The sequence below is a fragment of the Sciurus carolinensis genome, chromosome 17 (genome assembly GCF_902686445.1).
Source record: "Sciurus carolinensis chromosome 17, mSciCar1.2, whole genome shotgun sequence".
Lineage (NCBI taxonomy): Eukaryota > Metazoa > Chordata > Mammalia > Rodentia > Sciuridae > Sciurus > Sciurus carolinensis.
In genome coordinates this window covers 22,451,418-22,476,030 of record NC_062229.1, presented here as the reverse complement: position 1 = coordinate 22,476,030, position 24,613 = coordinate 22,451,418, and the positions used below count along the sequence as shown (strand labels likewise).

General features: G+C 56.3%; 2 protein-coding genes across 2 annotated transcripts; one reads left to right on the top strand and one right to left on the bottom strand.

The window, feature by feature from the left end:
* The first annotated feature begins 6,694 nt into the window (after positions 1-6,694).
* Homer3 (homer scaffold protein 3) lies at positions 6,695-15,148 on the top strand. The gene is made up of 10 exons (XM_047531857.1): positions 6,695-6,893; positions 8,656-8,737; positions 8,817-8,973; positions 9,222-9,353; positions 11,670-11,777; positions 12,604-12,725; positions 13,167-13,323; positions 13,614-13,724; positions 13,816-13,902; positions 14,716-15,148. Exons 2-10 carry the CDS (start codon positions 8,724-8,726, stop codon positions 14,905-14,907), a joined length of 1,080 nt encoding a protein of 359 aa, XP_047387813.1. The 5' UTR covers positions 6,695-6,893; positions 8,656-8,723; the 3' UTR covers positions 14,908-15,148.
* Positions 15,149-15,825: 677 nt separating this feature from the next.
* Positions 15,826-24,246, bottom strand: Ddx49 (DEAD-box helicase 49). Its single transcript, XM_047531856.1, has 13 exons — positions 24,112-24,246; positions 22,434-22,557; positions 21,514-21,599; positions 21,307-21,428; positions 20,793-20,980; positions 20,535-20,675; positions 19,439-19,514; positions 19,058-19,134; positions 18,787-18,884; positions 17,666-17,740; positions 16,539-16,627; positions 16,379-16,450; positions 15,826-16,292 (listed from the first exon to the last, which is right to left on the bottom strand). The coding sequence occupies exons 1-13, from the start codon at positions 24,224-24,226 to the stop codon at positions 16,116-16,118; spliced, it is 1,440 nt and encodes a 479-aa protein (XP_047387812.1). The 5' UTR covers positions 24,227-24,246; the 3' UTR covers positions 15,826-16,115.
* Between the last annotated feature and the right edge of the window lie 367 nt (positions 24,247-24,613).

Sequence of the window (24,613 nt, the reverse complement as noted above, 5' to 3'; positions counted from 1 at the left end):
AGGGCTCAGCGTAGCACCGGCCCAGGAGAACCCCCAAAACTGAAGGATGTGAGGGGATGGTGGAGGGCACATGGCTGGGGGTACTGACACCCGTTCCCCAACTCTGGCCTTTTGGTCTCTGTTTACTTTTGGGACTTATTTATCTAATAGAGAGTTAATGCGTTTTGAGAAGTGGGGCCCATTTTTTTTTTGGTGCTGGGGATGGAGCCCAGGACCCTTGCACATGCTAGGCAAGTGCTCTACCACTGAACTACACCTCCAGCCCTTTTTATATAATTTTATTTTGAGGCAGGGTCCCCCAAAGTTGCTGAGGCTGACTTGAACTTGTAATCCTCCTGCCTCAGTCCCCTGAGTCACCAGGATTGTGGTGTGGGCCACCACGCCAAGCTTATGTGTAACCCTTCCTGTAGAAGTCCTCCTTCCCCAGCCTGGGGACAGCAGGATCCCTGTGACCTCCTCCAGGGCTGGAGACCTCCCTACTTCCGGAAGCAGATGTTTTCCTCCTATGGGTGCCTGGCATCTCAGAGATAAGGCCTAGGGTCAGCGGTCAGGGCCTGTGAGAGAGAGGAAGGCAGAGCAGGACAGGAAGGGGGTCACTGAGATGGGCTTCCTCCCCAAGGCACTGGGAGGGGTATGAGCTCTGAGCCTGTGGTCGTCCCTAAAAATAATGAAAGTGGTAATAACGACATCATGTGTTTATCAAGTGTGGTCCCGGGTACTCGCTGTACTGCAGTAACCAGTGAGAGCTGTGTTAGAGACACCCTCCTCGGTCTGTTCATTATGCGGCTGCCTGGTCAATCTTATCGCAGCAAGGAAAAGCCGGTCATGCTTCTCTCCTGCTAAGCAGCCTTCTGTGGCTCCCCAGTACTCTGACTCTAAAGTCTACATTCCTCACTGGGGCTAAGGACCCCTAATGCCCCAGCCTGTGACCCTCTCTGCCCACACGCCTCCCACTCTCTCCCTCACTCTGCTCCAGACACACCCATCCCACGCTGCCTCAGGGGCTGGAGCACATTCTCCCTCAGTCCGCTCCTCCTCAGGGGTCCTTCAACACTCTAGTCTTGGTCTGCTGTTTTGCCTGATTTTCTCCTCATAAGATGCTATCAGAAGTTCTTATTTAGCCGGACACAGAGGCCCACACCTGAAATCCCAGTGACTTAAGAGGCTGAGGCAGGAGGATCACAAGTTCAAGACCAGCCTGAGCAACTTTGAGAGACCCTGTCTCAAAATAAAAAATAATAAGGGCTGGGGGTGTGGCTCAGTGTAGAGTGCTTGCCTAGGAAGTGTGAGGCCCTGGGTTCCATCCCTGGAGCCACACACACACACACACACACACACACATACACAAGCGCGCACACACACAAAGCAGGGGAGGTTAAAGGTCAGGCCACAAGGCAGATTATGGGCCCAGCGTTGGCCTTGAGCTGCCACAGTGGGTGTCTTCGTTCCAGCTTCCCCTCTGAGTACTCCCACACTGGACGACGACGTGGCCTCCGAGAGGTCTGTCTTGGCCTGGGCTCCAAGAAGACCCCAGTCTGGGGTAGAGGCAAAGTCAGACACAGACCCCGCGACCCCAGCTTCCTGAGGGGCCAGAGCTGGTGGAGTTGGCAGGAGAGCTAGGAAGGCTTCCTGGAGGAGGGGTCTCCATGTCGGCATTCTAGGCCAGGGAGGGACTGAGCAGCCCCACCACCAGGCAGCAGGGAGCCCGAGTCTCTGCGAGGACTCAGGAAAACCAGGGAAGGTGCTGGGCAGAGGAAAGAGCAGCGCGGCTGGTAGAGGCGTCCCTGGTGAGGGGGCTGGTGCTGGCATCCCGGGGCACAGCCAGGCTGCTGGTGGCCAATGGGGACTGCGCCAAGGACCAGGAACAGCCTCCTTCTGGCAGACTGGGAGGGGGCTATGGTGTCTGAGTCACCCGCTGCTGGAAGAACATTCGGCGCCCAGAGGCCCCGCGTGGGCCGTCCCCAAGCAGGAACACGGCCCCCGGAGCCCCTCCACGCCGCCTTCCCCGCGGCCTCCCGCTCTCTGTTCCCACAGCTGTTCCCTCAAGGCCACAGAAGGAGCGTGGGAGGTGGGGGGGCAGGCGGAGAGGAGGCTGGAGGCTGGAGGCTGGAGGCTGCTCGACCAGCATCCGGGAGCTTCCAGGTGGGGTGGGCCTCCCTGGCTAAGGGCCCAGAGTCACCCAGGGTTACCTTGGTCTTAGGACTGTTCAGACTCGGAAACCGGGGCCCAGAGAGAGGCAGGGTCTGTCTCCGTTCTGCACATGTACAGACATCCGGTTCCCTCATACGATCTGACTCCCTGCCTGGGCCTGTGGGGGACCTGAACATGCCCCCTCCCTGGCTCCAAACTATCCCATGGCTCCCCAGCACCTTCAGCACAAAACCCACGTACCTCACCGCAGCCCACGAAGCCCTGCTCAGCTCCTGTGACAGCTACCGCAGGTCTCAGCCACCTCCCCACCCTATTCCACCTGGTCACCCAGCCTTCCCCGTGTCCCTCCAACAGGTCTGGCTTGTTCCCACCTCGGGCCTCTGCAGATGGTTCTGCCCAGAGCACTCGATGTGAATCATGACACACAGACGTCATGAAAGGTCACACGTCCAGGGACACAGCAAGCCAGTGGGAGTCGGGATTGGAACCCAGGCCCACCTGGAGCCCAGCCCCTCTCTCTCCACAGAGCGAGGCTGGAAGTAAATGTTCAGGCCAACGCGCCGTGGAGCTGACTGATCCTGCTGCGGCTGGCCAGGCACCGGAGACCCTCGGGCCTCCAGTCCCTGCCCCTCTGCTCGAGCGGGCCAAGGCCACCAGAACCCCAAGGCCCTGGTGTCCCTCCTGTTGTGTCCGCAATTTCTCCGCCCCACTTTCTGCCCTTCGTGAGGGTGGATGTTGGAGCCTTCAAGGACAATGAATCCAAAAATAATCGGGCCGACCTACCTCCCAAAAATGGGGCAGCCCCGCCCAGCCACCTGGCACCCAGGAGGTAATTAGTGCATGTGGCAAATTAGGGTAATTAGGTCTGCAGGAACTGAACTTGGGATCCAGCTTTAGGGGGGCTTCAGCACCGCCTCCTCACACCCCAACCCACCCTGGTCCTGGGACATCAGTCTACAACCCAGTCCCAGACCCCACCATCTCACCCCTTTTTGCCCGGGATTAAGGAGGATCCTGCTCTGTCACTACCCTGGGGCTGGTCATTGAATGAGTTAACTTTGACCTTGGGCAGAAGACAAATTCTGAATTGAAGGCAAGAAATTCCTCCAGGAAATGTGAAATCACCAATGTTAGCAAGTCACCAAACTCCCCTTCCCCAAGACCCTCAGGGTCCAGTCTGTATACTGAGGCACACGTAGGCCGGGGAAGGCAGAGGTGGACACAGATACTGCCAGACCCAGGGGGTTGGGGCCGAGTTAGAAGGGAAAGGGCCTGGGGAGGGTCTAGAGGAGGAAGAGGGAGGGCTTTCTGGAGATGGCGGCAAGGGTAGCAGGACTTCGAGGGATGAATAGGAGTTTGTCAGGAGGCTGTGGTCTGCAGGCTGGCCCAACTAGCTGTGGCTAGGGGACTGGGGGGTTGGTGGAAGGGACACACGAGGGGATGGAAGCTATAGATTTCAAGGATATAATGCAGGCTGGATCCATTTCTGTCCTCAAGAACTCATTGTTAGGGTCCTCTAAGACCTGAAAATGAAAATCTTAAGAATTTGGTTCAGGTTCAAATCCACATATCGCAGGTAAGTATCATGTTGACAACAGCAAGCATTTATTAAGCACCCACGGTCATGCTCTTTTCACATAAGGACTCATTGGGTCCTTACTGTAAACCTCGGAATTGGGTATCATGTATACTTGACTGATTTATAGGTGGGGAAACTGAGACACACAGAGAGGAAAGTGACTTCTTCAGAGATGCACTGCTAATAAGAGGCAAGGCTGGCTCATGTGACTCTGGAGGCCAGTGAGCTCCCACCTACCTTGCCCAGCCACTTTTTGAAAGCATTTATGGAGATCTGCTGCAGGTCAGGCTTGTTCTAGGTGTTGAGACAGAGCCATGTACAATGTGAATAGTAATCAGGTCTAAAGTGGTCACTGAGGCTAATACTCGGAGGTTGGACACACAGCACTGGGGAAGAGTAACTGAACCTCTTCTACTCTGGTGGAATAGGAACCCTCCAGAAAGGAGAGGCAATTCAGCTTCGGTCCCACTATTGAGTCAGATTTAACCAGGCAGAGACAGAGCCTGTGATCACAGCACTCACCCTGCAAATACGGCCTCTCTCGAGCTGACAGAGTTGTCCTGGTTCCTTCTTGGTCCCTCCTGTGACAGGAAGCTCATTCACAAGCACCACTCCTGAGCCCCAAGGGAAAGCTGTCACATCTGGTCAGCTGCCTTCGGGTGGTGCCCTTCAAGGACATTTCCATCCCTGGAAGAGAGGCCTCAAGGCCCAAGAAGAGGGCTTAGGCTGAGCTCTGGGTGGCCCACTACCTGTCTATACCCAGGGGACAGAGAAGTTGCTGGCACTGCCTGGCCCTTCCCTGCCCTCCCCCGCCACCTCCAGCCCTGAAACCATCAGCCCATTCTCCAGGCTAGAAAACTGAGGGTTACACTGAGGAAGCTACTCCCTCAGCCTGCACTGCACTTGCCTGGGACAGCTTCAGGTCGAGTTTGCTCCAGGCCAGCCTGGTCCCAACACCTCCCAGAGGCCCGAGAGGGGAGTCCAGGGAAGCAACTCAACTCGGCACACTCTCTCACATTCTTGTTTCTGCCCACACAAGGAGCAGTCTGCCTGGGCCCCTTGCCCAACCACCCCCCTAGAATAGCCACATGGCCCCAGCTCTGCAGCCAGCCCAGTACTTGGCAAACTGTGAGCAGTTTCCAGAAGACTGGGCCCTTCCAGCCCCTATCCCAGATACTTATTTTTTTTTTAAATATTTTGTTGGTAATAAGAAAAAGTCACTCTCTGAACAGAACAGACGGTATTTTCTTTGTTCCCCACAATGTTCAGGCATTTCATGGCTTCAGGCCTGAGAATGAAGCCAAATCCTTTGCTTCCGCACATGCCTCGTGGAGTTAGAAGCAGGTGAGGAAACTGAGGCACAGAGATGAATTCTTGTGCTCAATGCTCTGAGTTCTTGTGCTCAGCAAAGCTGGGACTGTAGGATGGGCAGCCCTAGAGAAGCACCTAGACAGGTAACAGACATCATGGCCCCAGAAAAGAAGGGAGACTCAGGTTAAGAGCCCTCCCAACCCCTGGGAGGGCTTCCTGGAGACAGTAGGAGTTGAGCTGGACGGACAGAAGGAAGAGATGCTTGCAAAGGGTATTCCAGGTGGAGGGAACAGCCTGGAGGGAGGAAAACTCAGGCCGTGGCTTGGGAGTAAGTCTCCAAAGAGAGACGACCTGGAATTCACCTTCAAGTGATTGGAAGGTGGCTACCAGCTCAGGGGTGTGACTCACGTTGGGAGGATATAGGAATAAAGGAAGAGGGAAAGGAGACTCCTCAGAGGTCTGAGATCAAAGTCAGGAAATTCAAGAGTGAGGCTCAGAGCTCTAGGGAGCTGCAGAATGGCCCTAAGGAACTGTAGGGACTTTGCCCTCCAACCCAAAGGCACTGTGTGACTTTGGAGAAATGTCCAGCAACAGAATTCACAAGTGAGGCTCACGGGCGGGCTCAGGACTGAGGAGGCAGATCCCGTTTAAGTTCTAGAAGGACACTTTCCTGGCGTGTGTGGCAAGAGAGGGCTCCCTGTGACAAGGTCAGGCCTTAGGGGGTCTAGGGGATCCACCCATTGGGTGGGAACTGGGTAGCACGTTCCCCTAGCGCTTGGATTCTGGTTCGCTAACATCATTTAACCTTAATAATGATCCAGCCATTCTTTCTTTCGGGGGCTGGGCTAGGCTTTCAGGCTGCCCTCCAACCTGGCTCGGCCTCCCCGGTAGTTGGAACTACTTTTAAATTTTTTTTTTTTCCCCCAGGAGGATGGATTCCAGGGCCGTGCCTGCTAGGCGAGGGCTCTACACTGCACTATGCCCCCAGCTCCATAGCTGGCATTTTTTACTGCTGTCTTGCGGGGAGACAGAGGTGGACAGATAGATACTCAACCCAAAGAATCTGGGCTGAGAGGGCGGCTTCTCACTTGGTCCTACTTCCAGCCATCTCCCTGCCCAGGTCTCTTCAGTTTCCCGGCAACACCCCTTGAGCACCTATTGTATGCAGACCCTGGGAACTCTTACCTGTACCCTATCCTCCCCAACTCCATGGGTCGGGGAGGGACCTGACCCCCATCACAGTTGGCAGGTGATGATACCGGGCAGCAACGACCTCAAGGGTCAGGGCTGACCCTTGGAAGGCAATAGGAGAGTGAGGCCACATCTCTGTCTTTCCAACTGTTTGTCCACCTGCTTCCTGTGCCTCCCCCAGTCTCTGGGTCTCTGTCTCATCCCGGATGTCCGTCCCTCTGTCTCCGCATCTCCAGCTCCTACTCCTGCTCCCATCCCCCACCTTCCCCGCCCCCACTTCCACCTCAGTCCCCCTTCGCTGCTGCTCCTCAGCCCCCGGGGGTCCCCTGCCTCCTCCCTCACCCCGGCCCTCCCTCCCCTCCCTCCCCTTCCTGCCCGCCGCCGAGGGCCGGCAGGGGGCGCAGCGGGGCGGCCTCCGCGGCCCCGGGAGGCGGGGCGGGCTGCGTCCGCGCCGGGACCGGCCGCGATGGGACCGGAGGCGGCGCGGGCGGCGGCGGCGGCGGCGGCGCAGACAAAGGCGCGGGCGGCGCGGAGGGCGGCGCGGAGGGCGCGGGCCCGGGAGCCAGGGAGTGAGCGGGGCGCCGGGCTGCGCCGAGTCAGCGCCGCCACGGGGGCCGCACCCGACGCGCGCCCGAACACTGGCGGGCGCCGACCCAGCAGGGTGAGCCGGGCCGGCCGATCCTGCGCCGCGAGCGCAGCGGCCGCCGAAAGCAGGGCCGAGGAGAGGGCGCGGGGATCCCCAAGTTCTGGACTCGGGGCCTGGGGGCGGCGCGAGGAACTCTGAAGTTCCAGGGCGGGGGGACCACGGGGGTCCCGAAGTTCCGGAGTCGGAGTCGGGGAGGGGACAGCGCGAGAGGTTCCAAAAGTTTCGGACCCGGCATTGGAGAAATCCGCGAACCGGTCCCCGAAGTTCCGGACCTGGGGTGGGAGAGCGGCGCAGAGGGGGTCCTCGAAGTTCCAGACCGGGGACTGGAGGGTTGGCAGGGACCCCTGAAGCTCTGGGATCAGGATAAGTGCTAAGGTCTCCTAAGTCCCTTAGCGCGGGGCGATGGAGGGAGGTCCCCGAAGTTTCGGACCTGGAGGAGGCAGAGGAGATGTCCCCAAAGTTCTGGACCCGGAGTCAGGGCAGCGTTGCGCGGATCTGGGAAGTTCCAGGGTCTGGGCGGCACGTTACGAAGTTGGGTCGCATACGGGGTGCCCTCCTGACGCGGGTGGGACTGGATCCTGAATGAATATCAGGCCACTGGACTGGGGCGCTTGGGATGAGGCCTCGCCCCCGGCCTGATTGGGGGTTCCTGGGCGCTGCGAGGTGTTGGACCCCCCTTGGGGAACCCCGCGGTCGGCGGCGTCCTAGGCGCATGACTAGTTGGTGAGTAACTTTCCCCAAACGCTGCAAGTCGCGGCAGGAGCAGCCGGGCCGGAAGGGCCTCCGTTCTGGGGACCCCTTCAATCCTCAACCCCGGTCAGACTCAGGATCTGCCCCCAACCCAGGCCTGAGTTGCTGCTCCTCCCCCACCTAGGGGCTCCGGTTTCAGACCCTGTGACCGGGACTGCAGCTGCCCAGGGCAGGATGGGGGGGCATTCCCCGCTCTGACCTCGGAGGCTCCAGGTCGGGGCCGCCCCGCCCCCACCCGGAGTCCTGCTCCTCCAGCCCCTACGGGATCCCCCGCGAGTCCCTGGGATGTAGGTTCCGGACGCCTGAGGACCAGGAAGTCTCCTCCCATCAGCTTGCTGGCTTCCTGGGGTGGTGGCTGTTGGAACCACCTGGGAGGTTGTGGAGCCCCCTTCTCCCAATCTTGAATCCTACCCTGCCCGAGGCACCCGGGATTGGCTGTTGGGTTACATCTCTTTTTGAAGATGGGATCTCGGCTGTTTCCGAGGCTGGTGTCTTGATTCCTGGGCTCCAGCCATGCCCCAGCCACAGCCTCCCAGTGATGGGGCTCCAGGTGCCCACCGGTGCACTTCTTGCTCTGGGCTCCTGGGGATTTGGATTCTGACTCCCAGGTGTACTCTCCCTAGGGTGGGAGCTGAAGGGTCCCTCTGAGGGTATAGTGAGGGCCTGGTCTTCCAGCAGGCATTTTGGTAGGTGAATGTGCTGGAAAGTACATTCCAGAGTTGACCTTGGTCTTGCCCCCCAGACCCCGGATGGAGGAGGCTTGGGGGAGGCACCCAGTGACCAGATGATAAGGAGTTTACATTACACGTTAGGGGCCACCTGCCGCCTCCAGAGTCTCCTGCCCAGGATGTTGTGGGGCTTCCCCCAACGGAGAATGACGGGGTCCTTATTCTCTGGTCCCTACTGGTTGTCTTGCCTTTTTGATTGAAGTTCTATAAATGGTACACCTGGTGGTGTCCTGAGATTGGATGTCTTTGGCCTCCTCAGCCTGACCTGAGGGACACTCACAGGACCCCTCCCTCCCCAGGGGCCAAGCCAGCCACTCTTGCCACCCCTCTGGCTGCTCCTTGGAGCCCACCCAACCCAGCCTGACCAATGTCCACAGCCAGGTAAGCTCCCACCTACCTTGCCCAGCCCTGAGCTCCTTGGAGGTGCTTGTCACCCACTGAGTGCCCTGTCCCCCTTTAGGGAGCAGCCAATCTTCAGTACACGGGCACACGTGTTCCAGATTGACCCGACAACCAAGAGGAACTGGATCCCTGCGGGCAAGCATGCACTTACCGTCTCCTATTTCTACGATGCCACCCGCAATGTCTACCGAATCATCAGCATTGGGGGCGCTAAGGTCTGGGCAGGGCCTGGGTGGAATGTAGGTGCCAGGGGTCCAGGCGACAGACCTGGGTCTGGTCGCTGCCTTGCTGGGTACTCTGGGAAACAACGAACCCTGACCCTTTCTCAGCTTCCATCTCTTCCTCCTGACATGGTTCAGAGCAGTGACCTCTGAGGCACCAAGACAAAGTGGTACTCATTGGTTCAAGGACTCATGCTCATTATCATCAGGCCCTTCAGCCTTGAACTTTGTGCCCTCCACAGGCCATCATCAACAGTACCGTTACCCCCAACATGACCTTTACCAAAACCTCTCAGAAATTTGGGCAGTGGGCGGACAGTCGTGCCAACACAGTCTACGGCCTTGGCTTTGCCTCTGAACAGCATCTGACTCAGGTAGGTAGCATGGGGGAGATGAGGGGAGAGAGAGGCCTGGGCCTAAGTCTTTACCTGGTCTCACCAGGGCATAGTGCACAGGACCTGGGCCTCCATCTACCCAGCTGCAGAGTGGGCACACAGAGCCAGGTGCAGTGGTGCACCCCTGTGATCCCAGCAGCTCAGGGATATCTGAGGCAGGAATATCTCAAGTTCAGAGCCAGCCTCAGCAACTTAGCCAGGCCCTAAGCAGCTTAGCAAGACCCTGTCTCAAAAAAAAAAAAAAAAAAAAAAAAAGAAAAAGAAAAAAGAAACACACACACACACACACACACATATATATATAAAGGGGCTGGAGATGTGGCTCAGTGGTTAAGTGTCCCTGGCTTCCATCCTGATACAAAAAAAAAAAAAGAAGGGGCACACAGAATTAGATAGGCAGGTGGCACATGCCAGTAATCCTGATTGCTGGAGAGGCTGAGGCAGCAGAATCACAAATTTGAGGCCAGTTTCAGCAACTAGGTGACAACCTGTCTCAAAACTAAAAAAGAAGAAGAAGAAGAAGAAGAAGGATGTAGCTCAGGGTCGAGCACCTGGTTCAATCCCCAGTTCTGGAAAAAAAAAAAAAAAAAAAAAAAAAGAGCAGGGAGCACCTTCTGTTCCCTGAATTGAACCCCAGTTCTGCTGGCCACTTGCTTTAATTTTAGGCACACCCTTGCCCTCTAGGTCATCACACTGGTCCCTGGGCTGGCGGCACTCCCCACCTCCTCAGCAGCACCTCAGCTGTCCCCTCCCTTCTCTCTACTTCAATATTGTCTGTATCCATTGTTTCTTTCTTTCTTTCTTTTTTTTTTTTTTTTTTGATTAGTGCTTCCTGTACCCTGATGATTTTCTCCTCTGTTTTATTCTAGAAGCATTATAATGTTCTTTTCAAAGTTAGGTCTTGAATTAATTTCTGAGGGTGGTACAAGGTAGGGCCTGAGGTTTATTTTATCCCCATATGAATATTAAGTTGTTTCTGGTGTGTGTGGGTATTTTTTTTTAATTTTTGTTTTGTTTAGTTTGCATTGCTAGGGAATCGAACCCAGGGTCCTTTTTTTGTTCTGTTTTTTGGTACCGGGGGTTAACCACTGAGCCACATCCCCAGCCTTTTTTATATTTTATTTAGAGACGGGGTCTCAACTAAGTTGCTGAGGTTGGCTTTGAACTCTCCATCCTCCTTCCTCGGCCTCCCCAGCCACTGGGATTACAGGCGTGTGCCACTGCACCTGTGCCTGGCTCAGGGAGCTGGTTTTGTTGTTGGGTTTTGGTTTTTTGTTTTTTTTTTTTTTTCAGTTGTAGATGGACACAATACCTTTCTTTCATTTACCCATTTTTATGTAGTAAGTAAAAATAACCCTAACCCTAACCCTAACCTAGGGCCTCACATGTGCTGGGCACGCGTTCACCACTGAGCGCTGATGGAGGTGGGTTTGAAAAGATCATTTCCCCCCGATGAATTACACTGAATATCTTTGTACCAATCTACTAGTGTGACTGTAAATGAGTTCTTTTTTAAAAAGTTTTTGTTTGGAGGTGTTGGGGATTGAGCCCAGGGCCTTGTCCATGCTAAGCAGGTGCTCTACCACTGAGCCACACCCATGCCCTAAACATTTTTTATTTATATATTTATTTATTTATTTATTTATTGAGATGGGGTCTGGCTGTGTTGCCCAGGTTGGCCTCAAACTCCTGGGCTTAAGTGATCCTCCTGCTTCAGCCTCCCACGTAGCTGGGAATACAGGGCACAGCCATCAAACCTTGCTAAACAATTAGTTTTAAACAAAGGGAATTTATTTTAAAGTAAAAAAAGAAAAAAAACAAACGCTTTCTATCTTAACTAGAGAACCAGTAAATTGCCAGAGATAGGTGACAAATGTCAACACTTGGCCCAGTGAAAACCGGAAGGAGGTAATTACTCTGACTTTTGATACCTCTCAGAGGCTCCAGGTCCAAGACCTACTCTCTCTGTTGTGAAGGGACGTTATCAGATGTTAAAGACCCATCAGCGCCAGCCTTGGCTCTCCCTGTTGAAATAAGCCTGATAGAGAGGAAGAGGGAATCCCTTTCTTAATATCGCTTAGTGTTCTTACTGCCACCTCCGCGAACATCCCTCCCACCAGGATACCCATTCTGCTCATGGGGACATCATTTTCCAACCTCCCCCTTTCAGTTGGTGAGATAAGGAGGTAGGCAGTTTCCAAGGTCCCTTACAAGGGGACAGGGCTGGCAGTGGTGGGGGGTGACCTGTTGGAAGGCTGGAGGGTTTGTTCACTGACTGCTCCCCTCTCCTCCCAGTTTGCTGAGAAGTTCCAGGAAGTGAAGGAAGCAGCGAGGTTGGCTCGGGAGAAATCTCAGGATGGAGGAGAGCTTACCAGCCCTGCCCTGGGGCTTGTCTCCCACCAGGTCAGCACTCCCTGCCCCTCCCTCCCACCCCACCCCACCATCTCAGAATGAGCCTTGCACTTGGGGGTCCAGGCACTGAGTGGTACCTAGAGGAAAATGCTCACAGATGACCTAAAAGTAGACCTGTGGCATGGACTGTGGAGGCAGGGCTTGGGCCGTGGGGCACACCGTAGGAGGTCTAGCCTGGCTTGGGCTCAAATCAGCTCAGATGACAGAACTGAAGACTGGAAGTTGAAATAGCTAAGAGGGTGGGTGGGGGAGGGGCACAGAACAGCGATCCGTCTCTGGGCACTACCCCCATTCATTTATTTTCAGCATAATTTATTGAGCACCTGCCGTGTGCCAGGCCCAGGGCTGGGCACAGGGCTTACAGAAATGAGAAAGTTGCTGCCTCTGCCCTCAGGGCTGCAGGCAGCGAGGTTGCTCCAAAGATGCAAACTCAGCCTGGGGTGGGCTTCCTGCGGTCCATCTTAATAGTGTGTTGAAATTCTGTCCCAGGGAAGAGCCGTGCTAGAGGGAGCAGCTTGGAGCATTTAGAGGCTGGGCAGGGTTTAGCTCTGCAGATTGTGTATCAGGTCTGCCCCTGAGAGGTTGGTGAAAGCCCAGCCAGGCAAGGTGGGAGGCTCCGAAATCCAGTCCAGGGGTCACGGGGAGCCATAGAGGGTGGGTGAGGACGGGAGGGATGCCAGTACTGGGAAGGACCTACTGGGGTCCACAGGTCCATTCAGACCTTCTGACCGGTCATGACCACAGTGACATCCGCTCTCAACCATGACTTTCTAAATTGTTTTTTGACCGAAGCCACCGCTTTCATCCTCACCGGCAGGTGCCCCCAAGCCCTCTCGTCAGCGCCAATGGCCCCGGCGAAGAGAAACTGTTCCGCAGCCAGAGCGCTGACGCCCCGGGCCCCACGGAGCGGGAGCGGCTAAAGAAGATGCTGTCGGAGGGGTGAGGGCAGGGCGGAGGCACCCAGACTGGACCCAAGATCTGGGGAAGGGGAGGGGGCGCCCGGACTGTGGACCCAAGATCTGGGGAAGCGAAGGAGGCTGACCCAGATCCTGCCAGATCCGGAGCAGAACCGCACCGAGAACACACCCCCTGCGTTAACCACGCCTCTCCAGGGCAGGCTCCGCCCCTATGTCATCCGCTCCTGGAGTCATACCTCCCACATTCGCGCCTTCCCGGTGCCCCGTCTGACCACGCCCCCGTGGATGCTTCTAGTCTCCATTCAGACGAGGTCTCCGAGGCTGCAGTTATGTGCCTATTTTGTCTAAGCCTGGCCGTCACCGCCCCCTTTCCTAGCTCCGCGCAATTTTGTTCCCGCCCCGCCCCGGTCTGGCCCCGCCCCCAGCCCGGTGTGCCCTCACGCCGACCCCAGTTTCTTCACAGCTCCGTGGGCGAGGTGCAGTGGGAGGCCGAGTTCTTCGCACTGCAGGACAGCAACAATAAACTGGCAGGTGCCCTGCGAGAGGCAAACGCCGCTGCAGCACAGTGGAGGCAGCAGCTGGAGGCCCAGCGTGCAGAGGCTGAGCGGCTGCGGCAGCGGGTGAGGGCAGCCTTCCCTCCCAGAGACACTGTCTGGTCCTGGCAACTGCAGAGGGGTTCCCAGATGGCCGTGTGATTTCAGCAGAGCACTTCCTGGAGCTCAGTTTCATGCTCTGTAAAATGGAACTGAGACAGTGAAAGCCTCAGAGGGTTGGTCATGCTTTCAAAGTCCAAGTTGCCCAGAGGAAGGGTGGTACCACCAACCAAGGAGTAGGGAGCAGATTCTCTAGGGCCTTGGAAGCAATGGGAAGCACAGGCTGGGGTGTTGTGCTGAGCTTCCTGTGGGTGTAGGTGGCTGAGCTGGAAGCCCAGGCAGCTGCAGAGACAGCTCCGGTCATCGAGAAGGAGGTGCCCAGTCAGTCACTGGAGCAGCTGGAAGCCCTAGTGCAAACCAAGGACCAGGTGAGCACCAAGTGTGGTCCTGGAGCCTGCCATCCATCAGCTCCCCCTGGGGACAGACCCAGAACAGACCCTGGGAACCCTTCTCCTCTAGGAGATCCAGACGCTGAAGAATCAGACAGGTGGTCCTCGAGACACCCCGGATGCTGCAGAGCGGGAGGAGACCCAACAGAAGGTGCAGGTGTGTGTGGGTGCCAGGATGGGCTAGCCGGCCCTTGGGTAGGGCAGACTGGGAGTTTGTCTCCCTGAGCCTCAATTTCTTCATCTGTAAATGGATCAGGACAATATCTACCTAAGGTCATGAAGAATTGGGAGGACTGGCCCTCAGAAGTCTTGATATCTCGTAGGTGCTTTGTAAACAACAGTACAGTTTCCAATCCATCTTTCATTCAACAAGTGCTTTTTCAGTCCTTGCCAATTCTGGTCCTCAACCCCATCAAATCTTCACACATTCTGGCCTGAGTTCACAGAGTCTGCATTTGAATCTAGGTCTGGCCGGCTTAGCTTTCCTTGGAGTCTTTGAGAAATACTCATAGGGCACTTCCTGTGTGCCCAGTACATGGAGACATTTGAGGACCTGGGTCCCAAAGATTCCTGGGGAGAAAAGTTGGGGAAATGATCCCTATTGTCTCCTGGGCAGAGGGTACAGCATGTGCAAAGGCCCTGAGGTGTGAAGAAAGCCAGAATGTGTAGAATTGCAAGGCAAGGGACGCTGAGTGAAATGAGCAAGGAGAGCCCCACCACCACCTAGGGGAGTGCATTTACCACCAGTGTTGTGGGAATCAGTCACAGGAGGGCTTTACATGTGGGAGGAACATGATCGGTTCTCTGATGCTCAAAATGGCTGGGGAACAGGGAGTGTTGGGCAGAGCACAGGCACAGAGAGGAGGCTGGATGACAGACCACGGGGATGGTGCAGAGGCTGGGTGCCCCTCAGAGCGGGCGACCCTTGAGCCTTGTTAGGACCCTGAGCCCTGCTACCCTCTCCCCGCAGGACCTGGAGACACGCAACGCAGAGTTGGAGCACCAGCTGCGGGCCACGGAGCGCAGCCTGGAGGAAGCGCGAGCCGAGAGGGAGCGGGCGCGGGCAGAGGTGGGCCGGGCCGCACAGCTGCTGGACGTCAGGCTGTTTGAGCTGAGCGAACTTCGAGAAGGCCTGGCCCGCCTGGCAGAGGCTGCGCCCTGAGCGGGAGGGAGCTGGGCCCTCAGGACCGGTTCTAGGAATGATTCCCACCCGGGTGTGGGCTGGGGCCGCAGGCGGCACAGTCGGGCCTGTTGGCCCTGGCAGGGACCAGGGAGCCTGACAGCCTGGGGTGGGCCTGGCCACAGCCAGTCACAGCTTGGGCCTGTTTTTGAGCTTTCCATTGTGTAGAATTTCTAGGACCCGCGGGCATGTGCTGGTGCCCTGATTACATTTCTAAGTGTGACTCTGCGTGTGTGGTGTGTAGGCACCAGATCGTCGGCCCCTTACCTGCCTTCTCTGGGATGGACCTTGGCTGCCCTGTGTGGCATGTCCAGGTCACGTGTCCCTGAGCCTGGCTGTGCCTGGCGCCTCTGCCTCAGGCTGTGGGGGGCTTAGTCATATTGCTTCGCCAACTTTGTTGTTTTGTTTGTATAGGGGATTGAACCCAATGGGGCTTTACCACTGAGCTACATCCCCAGTCCTTATTTTACTTTAGGACTGGGTCTTAGTAAGTAAGTTGCTGAGGATCAAACTTGTGATCCTCCTGCCTCAGCCTCTTGAGTTGCTGGCCCCTGGTTAAATCTTCCTCACTCTGGCCACAACCTCCAGATGTAGGAAGGCAGGGAAACTCCTAGAACACAGCTGTGCTCACCAGGCACAGGGGATCACACCAAAATCTCCTGGCTAGAATTGAAATGGTGCAATTGCTAAGCCCATTTTCTGGATTAGGAGACTGAGGACCAGAGAAAGGTCTTTTCAGACCAGGTCAAGTGGCTGGAATGGCGGGCCGTGCTGGTGGTGTCTAGGGAGCTCTGGGCCTGAGGGGCTGGAGAACTGGGATGGTGCACCAGGTTTTGGGAACTTGAGAAAGGCAGACAGAGGCACCCCACCTGTCCTGCTCCCGTTTCTAAGTCAGACCGAGAAAGTTGAAGACCCATTTATTGAATGCTGTGCCCGGGGCCCCGTGCCACCCTTGGGGGTTGCGTGGAGTGGGGCCCCACCTCACAGCCCGTGCTTGTTCCGCCTCTGCAGCCTGACTCTGGGCCAGGGCCCTGGGAAAGGGCCAGCTGGGGCTTCAGGACAGAGAGGGGACTTCATGATGTGGGTGTCCCTGGGTTCCACTGAGAGGGACAGTGCTGGCCGGAAGGGAGGTCCCTCACCCCTCAGCCCAATAAGGAGTCCCAAGCTGGGCAGGAAGGGCTGTGCTGAACTCAGGCTGGGCCTTGGGTGGGTGCCGGGGCTGTGTGGGCCCTGGGTGGACGTGCCCTGTGGCCAGCCCTGCTGGCCTTCTGTTGCTGCAGCGTGCGTTCCACCTTCTCCTTGAAGCGCCGGTTCTTCTGCTTGATCTTGGCTAGCTCGGCCTTGCGCTTGGCCTCCAGGTCGGGGTCCTGGCACGGGAAGGACCACGAAGCAGCTGAGCTGGATGTCCCTCAACCTGGGGACCCTCATCCCCGGCCGGTCAGCCTGCACTCACCTTCCCCTCCAGAATCAGCTGCTTCCGCTTGTTGATCTCCTTCTTCTCATCAAAGTGGGCCGCCTCCAGTTTCTAGTGGGGGAAGGGACAGGCTGGTCACAGCTCCCATCTTAAGGGCACAGCTGGGCCCTGAGGTTTGGGCAGCCCCAACGACACTCACGATCTCGCACTCCCTCCGCACAACGTTGACCTGGGTGAGGATCTGCAGCACCCTGGCCTCCTCCACTGCCAGCTCCTCCAGCTGCTTCTCTGTGGGGACAGCAGGTGGGGAGGCCGCGAGTTCCCCGTGAGGGGCGTGCCAGGCTAGCCAGGGTGTCGCGACGACAGGTCTGGCGGGTCAGACCAGGGATTTCAGACCTCGGGAAGGTGGGGACCTTTTACTTTTCTGGTGTTAGCAACACTCTGAACTGGAGCACAGTGGCCCTGGCTGCGCCTCTGCAGATCCAACCAATCATGGAGGGAACATTCAGAAACAAGAAAACTGGACCTGCACTGGACACGTACGGACTTCTTTTTGTGGTGCTGGTGAAGCCCGGGCCTTGCACATGCTAAGCGAGCGCTCTGCCCCTGAGCCACACCCCAGGCCAGACTTTACTCCTTGCCCTTAGTCCCTGAATAATACAGTAGCAGCACTTCCACAGCTTCCAGGTTGCACTGGGGGCTCCAGGTCGTCTAGTGAAGCCTACGGAAGGGCATCTAGACGGGACTGGAGCATCCCTGCGTGCTGGTACCCATGGGGGTCCAGGAACTCATCGGCCCCTCCCACAGACACCAAGGGCCCACTGGATTCATTTCTTGGACACAATGTCCTTTAAAGTCAGAGACGGGGTGACAACATATGTCTACATGCAGGAGGATCACAGGAGGCCAGGAGTTCATGGCCAGCCTGGGCAACATGGTGAGATCCCATCTCATCAAAAATAAACAAAAGTTAAGGCTTCCAACTTTTAGGACAGTCTGTGCAGGGCCTGCTGATGTTGCAAACAGTGGCTGTCTCAGCTACACATTAAACCACTGGAGGGGACTGTGGCACACCCAGGCCCTGCCTCCATGGCATCTGATGGCACTGGGTGGTCTCGGGGAACCTGTTCACACTGTGGTCTGAGAAACTGAAGTCCATCCCACTGGACAGGGCTCCAGCAGACCATGGCCCCTGTGAGGAGTTTGTTCTGATATGGCAACGGAAACCTCTGGGCTGCACAGAAAGGGAAGCCCAGCTCCATCCACCCTGCTCTGGAAGCAGCCTGCAGGGATGGACGGGGGCACCCGAGTCCCTGTCCCACTCACTGATTTGTTCCTCGATGGCGTGTACCAGGTGGATGTCATACTGTGTCACCAGCGTGATGGCCTGTCCCTGCCGCCCTGTGGAGACATATCACAGTTATAGGACATGGAACCAACCAAGGCAGGTCTTGACAGCCAGACAGCTCTGGGCTCCCCTTGCAAGGTGCAGAATAAGAGCTCAGTGGGGAAGGACCAGCTCAGAGCACGAGGGCTCATCCTGTGGCTGGGCCTGTGTGGGGGTGGGATGTCCCAGAAGAGCCACAGGACCTGGGAGAGGTGGTTCTACTGCCAGCCTGGCTTCACACGAGGGCAGGTGACATGGCTGCTTTCCCTTTTCAGCTTGGCTGCCAGGGAGCTCAGGTTAAGTCATGTCAGATATTCACCCTGATGAGCCTCAGCCTAGATCTCTGCACTCCAGTTTCTGTTTCCCGGATCTATGATGGTGACTAGGGTTGAACTGTTGGCTGGTAAGCTCCATCACCCTCACAGCAGCTTCATACAGGTGTCACCATCCTCATTACCCGTCATTTGATGAGACAGTGAGAGCCGGGCAGTGGATGTAACCTGCTCCTGGTCACAGGTCAGGAGGGAAGGGCCAGGCACAGACCAACCCCAGGAATGACATCTCTACTAGCTCCAGGAATGAGAGAATCCCACAAACACGGTGCCCGTCCCTAATGGAGCTGGGAAGCAGACACCTGTCCCCTTGGTCCTTCAGCCAGGGTCGCTGCGAGGGCCGACCTCAGACTGCCAGTGCTCTTCACCTACTGCTGGTGGGCCCCAAACGGCAGCCCTGACAGGAAAGGGGCCCGGGTGCGGCCACGGAGGTGCCAGGAACGGGGATGGCATGTACTTCTGCTGTTGCCTTTTTGTTCTGCGGGGCTGGGTTAGAATCGGGGCCTCACATGTGGAGGCAAAGAGCTCCACCACCGAGCCACACCCAGCCCGCCTTTGCCCTCAAAGGAAAGATGCTCCAGCCTGCAGACGTGGCCCGCAGCGCCTGGCCCGTGGGCCCTACTCACCTGCATCCCACCGGCAAGCACTCTGGCTCCTCAGCATCTGGGAGGCCAGGGGACAGTGCCCGCAAGCCACCCACCTTGCCTAACCCCACCTGCCCTGCTCACCTGCACGGGCCGTCCGTCCGACTCGGTGGATGTAGATCTTGGGAAGTCCAGGGGTGTTGTGGTTGATGACCACCTGCACTGTGGGGATGTCCAGGCCCCTGGAGGTGGAGGCCCGTCATCTCCACTGCCCAAGTGGGGAAACCGAGGTTGAAACCCACCCCCAGGGTCACCCACCACCAAGACTCCCTGTCCCTCCTTGGGGCCTTGGCAGCCACCGGAGGGGGAATACCCTGGGCAGGGATGGAGCATGAGGGCCCTGGGTGCTGCCTACCGAGAAGCCACGTCCGTTGCGATCAGGATCCGGTATATGCTGGATTTGAACTTCGCCAGAGCAGCAAAACGTTCTTTCTGCATAGCGTTGGGGAGAGGTTTGTGAGCAGGCTGGGGAGGGCCTGCTATGTGAGGACTGGGCACAGGGTGGAAACGGGCAGCCCCTCGTGGGCTCCCAGTCCAGCGAGGGTGGCGACCCTGAGGGCGGACTTGCACGACTGAATGATGGGAGAGACGTTGCTAAGAAACGGAAACTGAGGCCAGGGAAGGAAGGCAGTCGGTCATCGGTTCTGGGCAGCATGTGGGCAAAGGCCTTGAGGTTGGGAGGTGTCCTGTGTCCTGGGGCTGGGGCGGGGAGGCTGCAGCCACTGCGTTCCCTCACCTGCTTCATCATGGAATGCAGAGCAACCGCGGGGAAGTTGAATTTACGCAGCATCATGCACAGGATCTGGCAGGTTCTGGTGGGAAAGATGCGACTATCAGCCCCTCCTGCTCTGGATCAGCGAAGGTGACCTGCCCCGACCCACCCAGAGACACCAAGCAAAGTAACCCTGTGCCACTTAGAAGTGAGAAGGAACGCAGGTTGGAGGTCCTGCCTGCCTGCTGTCCCCTCTGCTGACCCTTCCCTGGGCCTGTAGTGATAATAATTGGCCTGGGGGGTTGGGGTGTGGCTCAATGGCAGAGCTCGTCATTCCCAGGACCACACCTACACACGCACGCGCACATGCACACGCGCACAGTCCGTCCTGGGACTGCTGCTCTGGTTTCTGAACAAGCAGACTCCTGCTCTTTCTGTTGGGACCGTAAGGGATGAGAAACTAGAAACTGAGCCACTGTCACAAGGAAGGCCCAGACTCCCAAAGGGGAGCTGATAGAGGAGAACGGCTAAAAGATGGGTGGAAAGAAACAAGTGGCACCTGGTCTGGGTGCTGCTCAGAGCTGGTGCCCACGCTTGTCCACGGGGTCCTGAGTCTGATCTCCAGCACTCACCTCCCTCACAAAAAGTGGTCCTATCATGTGAGCTGCCGGTACTGCTGGGCCTGACAGTTACTTTGTATGCAGACTTTTCTCTTTTGGGAGCCAGTACATTTGGACTCTTCTGATTTCTCTTCTTCCAGCTCATGCTGGAAGAGCCTACAGCCTCCTGACCATGTCCCCAAATAGCTCAAAGGGGGACTCGATGTGACTCGCGGGTAGGAGCCTCTGTTGGTGCCAAGGCACACCAGGCAGGCCACCAGAGGGTCTGGAGGCCCGAAGGCCCAGGGACACCTCAAGTCATAATGACTAGGCTGCTGAGATAGAGCTGCAGGGGTTTCCTGAACCTTCCATCAAAGATGGGGTTGAGCCCCTCCCTCAAAATATCTCTGGTCTGAGCTAAGGCAAGGGAGTGCCAAGCCTGGCTGTGTCCCAAGCCTGTGGCTCTGGGCCACCTCTAGCGAGGGGCTACGGCAGGGTGGCGGTCCCTCCCCCACACTCACTTGCATGTGTTGGTGAAGATGATGACAGACCAGTCCTCGTGCTCGTCCTGCAAGCTCTGGATCAGGTGGACCAGGTACGCATCCTTGACCTTCTCAGGCACCAGCAGGTAGCGCTGGTCCAGCTGCTCCACAGTGCGCACCCTGGGGACAGAAGGCCGCCACGCCTGCTTCCCTGTCTGCCAAATGGAGCTGCTGCCCCGCCCTGCCCTGCCCCGCCCCGCCCGGGCAGGATCCCCAGTGACAGCGGCAGGGACTCACGCGGCCTGCGCCTCCCAGAAGAAGGGCTGGTTGGTGGCCAGGCCCTGCAGCTCCTTGAGCGTGTCTGTCAGTGTGGCGCTGAAGAGCAGAGTCTGCCTGCGGGCTGGTACGGCTGCCAGGATGGCCTCCAGGTCCACCGTGAAGTCGGTGCAGCCCTGCTCCAGCAACCGATCTGCCTCGTCCATCACCTGCAGTGTCCGTGGGGTGGGGTGAGCTGGGCTGAGCTGCTGGCTGTGGCCCCAGGCCTGGCCTGGCCTCCCCGCCCTGCCTTGTCCCCAGGTGAGGATGCAGGCTGAGGCTCCCCACCAGGTCACAGCAAAGGCACCTCCTCAGTCAGATCTTGCCCCCCACCATCTTCACGAGTATGGCTGTCCTCTTTTTGGTCCCCAAATGGGCCTTGTCACTATTTCTAGCACTTTACTAGACAATCCATGGGACCCCTCTTTCCCAAACAGACAGGACAGCGCTCCTGGCTCCATCCCATGCCAGGGAGCACAGGGCTGGGTCAGCTCACCAAGAAGCGAATTTTCTTTATGTGGAAAGTGCTGGAGCTTCGGAGGTGGTCAGCCAGGCGCCCTGGCGTGGCAATGACCACATGTGGTTTCCGAGAGAGTTCCAGCGCCTGGGCCACCATGTCTGGGGGTGGAGGGCAACAGGTGAGGCTGAGTGGAAGATCCGTAGCCGTGGGGCTTCCGTGCCCAGAACCCACCAGCCCTAGTACCCATGCCACCGACGATGATGCAGTCTTTCAGCCCCAGGGGCTTCCCCAGCACCCGGAACTGCTCTGCAATCTGGTAGGCCAGCTCCCTGTGGGCAGGAAGGGCCAGACTGGGTCAGGAAGCAGTTCTGTGCCTCCCACTCCCAACACTGTCCCCAGGGCTCCTCCCTGAGCCCCTGGCTTCCTGTCTCTCCCTCTACCGTTAATACACTTTCCATGGGCTCCCAGTGTTCTCTGGATAAAGGCTCTGATACCAAGTACAAGAGCCTATGGCTCAGCCCAGAACATTCCATGATTCCCCCACCAGCCCAACCTAAAATGGCGTTGGTATCTCCCCCTCCCCAAAAAGTACACCTCCTCCTGTGTCCCCTTCTCAGTAATGCTGGCCTCAACACTGTTCCATCAGCCAAGCCAGAGACCCAACCAGCAGCCTCCTGTTCTCTGGGTCAGTCAGTCTCTAAGGCCTCTCCTTGGTGTCCGCCAGCCCTTGCTCTGCTCAGGCCTTTTCTAGGCCCATGAACCCACTTCCTGGCCTCCTTCCTTGCCCCTTCCTGTCCACAAACCCTGGGAACCAATTCTAACCCCTGCCTAGCATTTAAGTCCTCAAGCTGGCTCTAACATGCCCAGCTCTTAGTACCCTTTGCGTTCCCTGTTTCTCTTACACTTCTGCATGGAAGACCCTCTGCCTAGAATACTTTTCTATCTCCTTGGCTGTAAGACTGCTGGCCGCTCCCATGTGGCCAGTACTTGTCCTGAGCTAAGCCCTATGCTGAGAACTTTCCATAAACACCTATGAAACCTATTGTTTACTTCTGCAGCACCCCTAAGAAGTGGGCATGACTTTCATCCCATGGGTAAAGTGCAGCACAGAGAGAGAACATAGCTGGTTAACTCAAATGCAAGGGGCTCGTTGGGAGGCTCACCTGGTGGGTGTCAGGACAAGGCAGAAGATGCCATAAGGATCCTCAGATAGCTTCTGCAAGATGGGCAAGACAAATGCTGCTGTCTTGCCACTTCCTGTCTTGGCACAGCCTAAGCAGTCCCGACCTGCACAGAGGGCAAAGCAGTATCAACACACTCTAGGTACAGACAGCTAGCCCCTTGGGCACATCAGGCACAGTTTGGAATAGCTAATGTTTGTTTGTTCATTTATTTAACAGGGCAGGGAGGAACCCAGGGACTTGTGCATGCCAAATAATTGCTCTACCACTGAGTCCCCCCACAATGGCTAACACTTAATGAGCGGTTGCTCTGCACCTGCTAGGCCTTTTCTACTAGGAACTGACAAAGAGAGGCTGCTATTGTCTCTATTTAATAGAAGGGAAAACTGAGTCTCAGAGACTTATCCAGGACACACAGGTGGTGAGTGGCAGGATCAACCTACATTCCACTGGCCCAAGATGTTGAAGATTGCTAACCACCACCTAATTCTGACTCTTTTCCAAAATATCTAAGCTTGAGGAACCCAGAATTTCTCTCCTCAAAATGCATCCTATATTCCCCATTGATTCATTAATATTTGTTTACTTAATCCCTCAATTTGTCACATCTTAGGTATCCTGTGGCTTCTTTTTTTAAAAAACAAGTTCTTTTTTAAGTTTTTTTTTTTTTACATTGTAAGTAGACACACCTTTAACAATACCTTCATTTTATTTATATGTGGTACTGAGGATCGAACCCAGAGCCTCACACGTGCTAGGCGAGTGCTCTACTGCTGAGCCACAACCTCGTCCATAAAAACAAGTTCTTTTTAAAAAAATATTTTCAGCTGTAGATGGACACAATGCCTTTATTTCTTTTTTAATGTGGTGCTGAAGATGAAATCCAGTGCCTCACATGTGGTAGGCAGGCACTCTACCAGGAGCTACAATCAGCTCCCTCCCTCTCTTTTTGAGAAGGGGTTCTCACTATATTCCCCAGGCTAGCCTTGAATTTGCAATCCTCTTGCACTGGACTTCACAGTTATTGGGATTGGGACTACAGACATGTGACGCTATGAGCAGCAGCCTGTGGATATCTCTTTAATGGCAAAACTAAGTTGGTGGTGGTGCACACCTGTAATACCAGAGGCTCGGGAGGTTGAGGTAGGAGAGTCGCCGAGTTCAAAGCCAGTCTCAGCAACTCAGCGAGACCTTGTCTCTAAATAAAATACAAAAAGAGGCTGGGGATGTGGCTCAGTGGTTAAGTGCCCCTGGATTTAATCCTCAGAACCCCTCCCCTACGGGGGGGAAAAAAAAAAGGGCGGGTCATAAGAACAAGAAAAGCAGTCACAGGACCACGGAGTCCTGGATTCAGTAACTTTGACAATCTCAGCTTCTACTTGCAAAGTGAAAATAGTGCCACCTCTGCCAAATTTTCACAGTATTACAATTAGTTGTTCATCAAGCTTTCTGTGTGCTAGTAAGCTAAGAAGTTTCAGACATTACTTGTGTGTGTACACCCAGCGAGTCAGTGGAGCATGCTAAACGTCAACACTGCCCGGTGTGCCCCTGGAACCCAGGTTCGTCCTAACACCTCGCCTTGTGCGACCTGCCTGGGCAAAGAAGGGAAAGGTGGAGAAAACAGCGGAGATGACTCCGAGGGAAGCCACGGGTCACTCACCCTCCAGGATAGCGGGAATACAACCGAGCTGAACCGGCGTGGGCTGCTTCAAACCTAGCTGCCGACATTGTTCCACAAGCCACGATGACAACCCAAGCTCTGCGAAACCGGCCATCCTAGTTGCCTGCCTTATGGCTCGTGTGACCGCACTTCCGGCGGGTGTATATGACGTCAAGAGCATCCCTTTCATTCATTGGTTCTGCCTCCCGCGTGGTTCCACCCTCTCCAGTTTATTTTGCCAATCCCAGCCGGGACCGCCTCTTTTTTTTTTTTTTTTTGTAGATGAACACCTTTATTTAATTTATTTATTTTTATGTGGTGCTGCTGAGGCTCGAACCCAGGGCCTCATAGGTGCTAGGCAAGCGCCCTAACACTGAGCTACAACCCCGGCCCCTGGACCGCATCTTAATCGTGCTTCCCTAATCCCAAACTCTCGCAGGATCAAACCAAACCACAACTCCCGAGGTGCCTGGCGAGACGCGCTTGCGTCTCCCGCCCCCTT

Coding starts and splice junctions, on each gene's coding strand:
- Ddx49 (XM_047531856.1), bottom strand. CDS start 24,226: ATGGCCGGTTTCGCAGAGCTTGGGTTGTCATCGTGGCTTGTGGAACAA. Junction 20,676..20,792: donor TTCTGGGAGGCGCAGGCCGC/GTGAGTCCCTGC, acceptor TTCTGTCCCCAG/GGTGCGCACTGTGGAGCAGC. Junction 16,628..17,665: donor CGCCATCGAGGAACAAATCA/GTGAGTGGGACA, acceptor CTGTCCCCACAG/AGAAGCAGCTGGAGGAGCTG.
- Homer3 (XM_047531857.1), top strand. Junction 8,974..9,221: donor TCAGCATTGGGGGCGCTAAG/GTCTGGGCAGGG, acceptor TGCCCTCCACAG/GCCATCATCAACAGTACCGT. Junction 13,725..13,815: donor TAGTGCAAACCAAGGACCAG/GTGAGCACCAAG, acceptor CTTCTCCTCTAG/GAGATCCAGACGCTGAAGAA.